Source organism: Anopheles gambiae, chromosome 2 (assembly GCF_943734735.2).
Source record: "Anopheles gambiae chromosome 2, idAnoGambNW_F1_1, whole genome shotgun sequence".
In the NCBI taxonomy this organism is placed as follows: domain Eukaryota; kingdom Metazoa; phylum Arthropoda; class Insecta; order Diptera; family Culicidae; genus Anopheles; species Anopheles gambiae.
In genome coordinates this window covers 71,237,326-71,244,268 of record NC_064601.1, presented here as the reverse complement: position 1 = coordinate 71,244,268, position 6,943 = coordinate 71,237,326, and the positions used below count along the sequence as shown (strand labels likewise).

At 45.8% G+C, this 6,943-nt stretch overlaps 1 protein-coding gene and 1 long non-coding RNA gene across 2 annotated transcripts; both read right to left on the bottom strand.

The window, feature by feature from the left end:
* Positions 1–378: 378 nt before the first annotated feature.
* On the bottom strand, positions 379–3,153 carry LOC133391810 (uncharacterized). Its single transcript, XM_061648190.1, has 2 exons — positions 1,017–3,153; positions 379–896 (listed from the first exon to the last, which is right to left on the bottom strand). The coding sequence occupies exon 1, from the start codon at positions 2,170–2,172 to the stop codon at positions 1,225–1,227; it is 948 nt and encodes a 315-aa protein (XP_061504174.1). The 5' UTR covers positions 2,173–3,153; the 3' UTR covers positions 379–896; positions 1,017–1,224.
* Positions 3,154–5,143: 1,990 nt separating this feature from the next.
* Positions 5,144–6,720, bottom strand: LOC133391404 (uncharacterized). The gene is made up of 2 exons (XR_009764903.1): positions 5,863–6,720; positions 5,144–5,776 (listed from the first exon to the last, which is right to left on the bottom strand). It is a non-coding gene; the product is annotated as an uncharacterized LOC133391404 (long non-coding RNA).
* Positions 6,721–6,943: the final 223 nt, after the last annotated feature.

Here is a 6,943-nt window from a genome sequence, read left to right as displayed (position 1 = left end):
AAGCTCCATGACAGTGTTTGGCTTCGGGAACTGCCGTATGGTGTCGACTTTCTCTTCCAGTGGTAGGATGCCTTCAGACGTAACACGGTGTCCCAGGAAGGAGATCTCAGGCTGGGCAAACTCGCACTTCGCAAGGTTGATGGTCAAACCGTGCTGCGTGAGGCGAGCAAATAGCAGTCGCAGGTGTTCGCGATGTTCTTCTGGTGTCTTCGAGGCCACTATAATGTCGTCGATATAGGGAAACACAAAGTCCAAGCCGCGTAGCACATCGTGGATTAGCCGTTGGAACGTCTGCGCCGCATTGCGTAATCCGAAGGGCATCGTCACGTACTCAAATAGGCCGAAAGGAGTGATGATCGCTGTCTTCGGGATGTCCTCTGGATGGATGGAGATCTGGTGGTAGGCTTTCTGTAGATCCACCTTTGAGAAAACGGTTTTTCCTCCCAGTTGCATCGTGAAGTCTTGTAGATAAGGCAATGGATACCGGTCAGGGGTGGTACGCGCGTTGAGGGACCGATAATCACCGCACGGACGCCAGGAACCATCAGCCTTTTTAACCATATGCAGCGGGCTGGCCCAACTGCTACTGGACGGTCTGCAAATTCCTAGCTGCACGAGTGAGTCGAATTCTGCTTTGGCTGCTTGGTACTTGTCGGGTGGAAGACGACGCGAACGGGCGAAAGTTGGAGGACCCGTTGTTTCGATACGATGTACCACCTCGGATTGCATCCGCACACCCGGTGAGTTTGTGATGAGTGTAGGAAACTCGTTGAGCAGGTCGGCCATCGGTGAATTTGCGTCACATACCTTGACGGCGGTTTGTCGAGTGGTATCCGGAAGTCCTGGCACACGTAGGTTGGTTTGGGCATCCACCAAACAGCGCTGTCGAAGGTCTACTAAAAGATGGTAATGGCGAAGAAAGTCCGCTCCAATGATAGCAGAGCTTACGTCCGCGATAATAAAATTCCACACAAAGGGGCGGCGTAAACTAAAATCAAGTGTACGGAGGGACTCACCAAATACCATGATCGGAGTACCGTTGGCTGCAAACAGTCGCATGGTGGACGGCGTCGGGGGGGTGTAGTTGGCTGGCTTCGGTAACACGGAGACATCGGCACCAGTATCGATCAGGTAACGCTGGTTGGTTCGTCGGTCGATCACCATCAACCGACTGCTCACAGGTGAGATGGTAGCCACCTGCGATCCGATATCTCCAGCGTATCCTCAGGCTGAAGACGACGGCTGGCCGACGCGCTGGCTGACAGGGGCTGGAAACGAACAGGGCTGGCGGCAGGTCCGGGCGGCTGTTCCGTAACGTCGATGGTAGTAGCACTCTCCTTCAGATGGTTCTGTACCGACACGAGATGACACTGGTGGACGTGGGCGCGGTCGACTTTGGCGTTGTTCACGGTTACGACACTCTGTGATGAAGTCGTTAAGTTGCTGTGTGAGTTCGTCCACCTGGCGCGAAATGCGTTGCTCGAAATCGTTTGGTGTGGTGCGCACCCCGGCTACGGCATGGTGCACACTGGCGTTGTTGGATGCGGACAGGCACTCCACCATCGTATCGGCGACAGCAGCTTTCTCAGTTACACTTCCGGGTGCAGCAACGACGGCCGATTGCACATGTGGCGGAAGCTTGTTGATCCAAAGGTCGGTGAGGAGCGTACTGGCCAACGTGTCGCTGGAGGCTCGGTGCATTTCAGCTAGCAGCTGGGATGGCTTGCGGTCCCCTAAGTCCATGCCGTATAGGAGACGATGGAGGCGGCTGCGCTGAGATTCCCCGAAATGCTGGAGGATGTCCCGCTTGATGTAATTGTACCGTTCCGTCGCAGGTACATTCTCGATTATCGGCTGGATCTCGTTATACACTCGAAGAGGAATTTGGGCCATCAATACGTGGTAGCGCTTATGGTCCATTTTGGCGGTGATTCCGGTCGCGACGAACCAATGCTCCAGTGCACAAAAGTACGCAGGCAAATTGTGCAGGTCCATTTCGGGTACACTCAGTCGAACGGCCTGTGCTGCTTCCACTCGAGGATCACTTGCCGTTTCTGCTGCTGTCATGGCATTTGTTGCTTGGGACGTGCCAGTTCTCTCCGTGTTCACCGGAGGTGCATCGTGCGTTGCCGCTTGGGGAGCGGGTTGACGTTCTGGACTATGTTGCATCATCTTTTATTCGCTTGCGAGCACGTGGTTTCACGAGAAGCGAGAACAAAAGAAGTGACGTGGTAGTCGGGAGTTGGGCTTACTTCAGCGAGACAAAAATGGCGGCTGTCAATGGCGTCGAACGTGCAAAATGGCGGCAGTCAACGGCTTTACAAGGAGCGCTTTCTTTTGTCCGGGCTGGAACGATGGGATCGTTGCTCTTCCTTCTCTTTGGGGACGGCGATGTAACCCGCGGCTCGATCCTCTGTAGCGATGCGGGTTCACGATGCAAGGGAAACACGTCGGTGCGTATAGAGAACAATGCACTCGGGACGGGACACTCGCGACACTTACGCACACGCGGACGTGAAGGACACACGCGACGATTACGCACACACGGGCGTGTAGGGCACTCGCGATGGTTATGCACACGCGGGCGTGTAGGACACACGCGACGATTATGCACACGCGGGCGTGAAGGGCACTCGCGACACTTTTATGCACGCGCGGAAACACGATCGAACACGGTTTTTGTCCTTGCGAAAAAAAAAAGCACGACACTCGGCGACGCTTGTTACACACACTACACGTACCGATTTTACTCGCGGCGTTGACGGACCTGGGCGAACGGGAACCGCGTAGCGTGGAAAGGCGAAAGCGGGCCGATGATGAATCTGTCGATCGGGGAATCTCGGGAATCACGTCGGGGTCACCAGTTTTGGCTACCTCGTGGGTAGACCACTTTTTTATTTGGATTTCCCAAGATGTCACAAAATACAATTTTTTACAATGTTTTTTATCACGGGTTACGCAGTTACGGGAGCACGTCCACTAGCGGATGAGAACGAAAAGAGAAGAGAACGCGTGGTGGGAACGACGGCTTTTATAATCTTTTAACGGGAAATAGTTTAGTCTGGCTAAGTTGGTAACTATTGCTCGAATTAGGGTGCTCGAATAAGGTTGCTCGAATTAGGGTGCTTGAATTAGGGTGTTCGAATTAGAGTGCCCGAAAAATCTAAAATTAGCTGTTTTTATTGATTTTAGTACTAGGACCACTATAGGAACATGCTGTTTGGCGTACCTATAATGGCACTATCGTAAAAAACATTTAAAAATAGGTAAATATGGTCAAAAGCCAATGAATTTGAATAAAACAATATCATTTGATAACAATTATGCTAAAAAACTAATAATTGCGTTGTTATGTTATTATAAAAAGAATATAAGTATCGTTATGAAATCCTAAGGATTTTGGAAAAATGTTGATAACTTTCACAAAATAATGGATTTTTCGGTCACTAAAAACGGAATGGCCCCATTTCATTTTTAAATCCTTTGTAAAAGGCTAGAGAACATTTCACACTATCATAAATAACTTAACTACTGTTAATTTATCGTATGAGACGCATTTGAATGCAATACCATTACTATTGGTACTAGCAACACTATAGGTACGTTTACCCTAAATATGATTACTGTTGAAGATAGAATGTACATGAAAAAAAACTATCGGATTTCTATTCGACATTCTGCTTAAGGCACTGTCAGATTCCAGAAACCGCATATCTTGGAATTGGCGTTATATGCTGTAAAACGAAACACATTTCACATTCCACTCTCGTCTTTCAATCGCATTATAGGAACATACACACTGATTAAACGTTCATTTAGTAGGCACTGAATATCGATGGAAATCACTGAGGCGATATGGAAATATTCTCAATTTATTTTAAAGTTTACCGAGAAATTGACCAAGCAATTGTAGATAATTTACCTGCTATGATTGCCTAAATTATACGGCTTCACAAAAAAAGCGTCACTTCATCCTTCACACACAAAAACGTACCACGACAGCTGTCTTGAAAATAGCGACCTCTCGATTCAAAAGAATACAAATGGCAGATGTGGGTGATTCGTCAAGATGATCTAGTTGGCAACACGGACGATTGGAATAAACACATTTTCTAGGTGACCCCGCTGAACACACCGAACGAACTAAACAATTCTAAGGCAGCGCTCTAGCAGCAATCGAACAGATTGCTCGTGCCGTGTTCGATTAGAGCGCCGGGTAACCCGGCGCTCTAGCAGCAATCGAACACGACATCCGACACGAACAAACCCTTACCGTAGCAATAGACGATGCGCAATCTCAGATTGCGCATATATTTATCTGTCAAATGTGTCGGTGTGATATATAAACTGTCAAAAAAAAAATTATCCCGGATGACAATTTCAGCACGGAAAATCGGGTTGACATTTGATGCAAGTCGCTTTCCGTTCCGCTTTTCAGACGAAAGCGATCTCACTATGAGCAGCGTGCTGTGAGAAAAAAGGAAGGGGAAAATCAGTGCAATCATCGTCATGGTAGTCATGGCGAAAAAAAGGTATTCCCCTCTTTTACTTTTTTCCACGCTTACATCCCTAGTACACTCTGACTCTTCCTTTCTATTCAAGTTCTTCTGTTGACTTGCTGTACTGCCATAGTTGGATTTGATCCGTAGTACATCAAGTCAGAACATCTCAATTAAACATGTAAACCATTGAAGGCTTCGAAATTTGGATCGTTGTAAAGGCACTAGTAGACGCATCGAACCTTGAAGCAGAAATAGATCCACGCACAAGTGAAAATATTAACGATGCTATGGTGTTGCCTTTGATGATTGCATGGTGTTCAAGAAACAACAAGGTATGATGAAGAGCAAACGATGGAGAGTGCAAGTAATGATGGAAGCTGCTGATTTAGGATCCAAGCTAGAAAAAGAAACAGGATTTGAAGAAAAGAATTGAAAACAGAATGTATAACCTCCAAGTGCAAATTATGACTAAAGCAATTTCAATATGACCAGCAGTGGAAAAGCAGTGTACGCTCTCTAAGCATGGATGAATTTGAAAATAACGGAGGATGTAAGAACACTGAAAAACAGAACATGTTATGTACATGTGGCCAGCCGGCTCTGTCAATCAATTTACACTGCAAACCATTAAAAGCACGTGATTTTATTTAGCTTTTTTAGGGTTCTTTGCCGCGTGTAATTTTCAAGTTTATTAGGCAGGCCTTTAGGCTTTAGGCCTGTCTGTGATTCATAGGAATATTTTAGAATTGTGCATGCAGGTCAAAACTACAAAATACATCACGAATCAATACAATTATATTATTTTTTAAAGTAATTGATTAGATGTGTATTTCTCTCAGTTTTAATGTGTTCCATCGTATTCAGTTGTTTAAGTGTCGAACATCTGTGTCGGCCAGGGACCCCAAAAATGGCACCTACGCCCCGCTCACAAGTAAAATTGCTACTCAATCGCTGGTTAGGACATTTGATACAATCCTTTGCTACACGCTTCAATCAAGCCTCTAATTTCGTGTGATCGCTTAGGGCCTCCACTCGTCTTAATCCGCCACTGCTAACAATCACCCACAATCCAAAAGATGGCCTTTTGTGGACGATTATTTACGTTCTAAATTTGACTCGATGCGGTATTTCTGGGTGTTAAGTAGGTTCTAGGCTCTCTAGGTATTTTCGATCCATGTAATATTCCTCTTAATTTCCAACGTTAACGGTTAATGGTCATCGCACAACTGGGTATCTTCTTCATCGTTAAACGCTGCTTCATGTTTTGTTGATGCCTGTGACGGAGAAAGAATCACCCTCTGCAATTTAAAAACGTTTTCTAACATGGACAACAGCACTCTGTTGGGTGTTTTAAACTTACCAAGAGGCTGTAAATCAACTATTAGTAAGGGACAATGTTCATCATCTTCCCATGTTTGCCCTCACGTTTTCTTCAAAGCATCGTGTGTCCGATACAACATTTCACTATATTTTAACTGATTTGGGATATTTGATATGCTCTTTCAACAAAAGAATCGAGAAATGTAGCCCGCGGTCAATTATTGCACGTTTTACAAATGTAAACAATTCGTAGATGATCCAATGTTCTCCTAAAACCACAACACAATCACACGGCTCGATGTGGGGAAGAAATTTTTACTCACTCCAAAATCCGACCTCATCATGATTTCATCATGTGAGCGGCTGTTGCTTGATCATCTCATTAGAGCAATCATCGGCGATAGATTTGCTCACCATACAAACAAAATCATCTCGCCTCAGCGAGGGGAAAAAACAAGCTTGCTCAGTACGCAGGAGGAAACGATGATAGCCTCTCAGTATGAGTTGAAGCAGCTGTCATTGAGCTCGCCATAGTGAGAGCAGGCTGGATTGTCATTTGGGATAAGTCTTAGACATTAAATCTTGAAAATTTATGCGCAATCTTGGCGCAATCTGAAAATGTATGGAAATGACGTTTAAAGCTCATGGTTGGCTACGCGAAATGACATATTTTTTGATAACATGAATATATGCGCAATCTAAGACTGCGCATCGTGTATTAATACGGTTATAATCATATGGAGGTGCACTGTCAGACACAAACAAACAAGACAAACATGTCAAATCCCATACATTTTTCATGTTCGATGTCGTGTTCGATTGGTGCTAGAGCGCCGGGTAACGTTTGCACCAAGGTACATTAAGAACATTAGGTAGTGAAAAAGGGCTTACCCGCAAAACAAATTCAGGCAATCTGTGAGACCTTGCACTCCATTCAACTTCATAGCCCCAGAAAGGTGTTATAAATGACAAGGTGAAGTTGTTCAGAGCAAAATGACATTTCTCGACTTGACATTTCTCTTCCGGGGGCTCCGTTATAAAAATCGTGGAGGACTGGTGCGGGGTAATGAAATATGTATACAGAGAGTGACAGATGTCCCCCACAATGTCGCCCAGCAAAA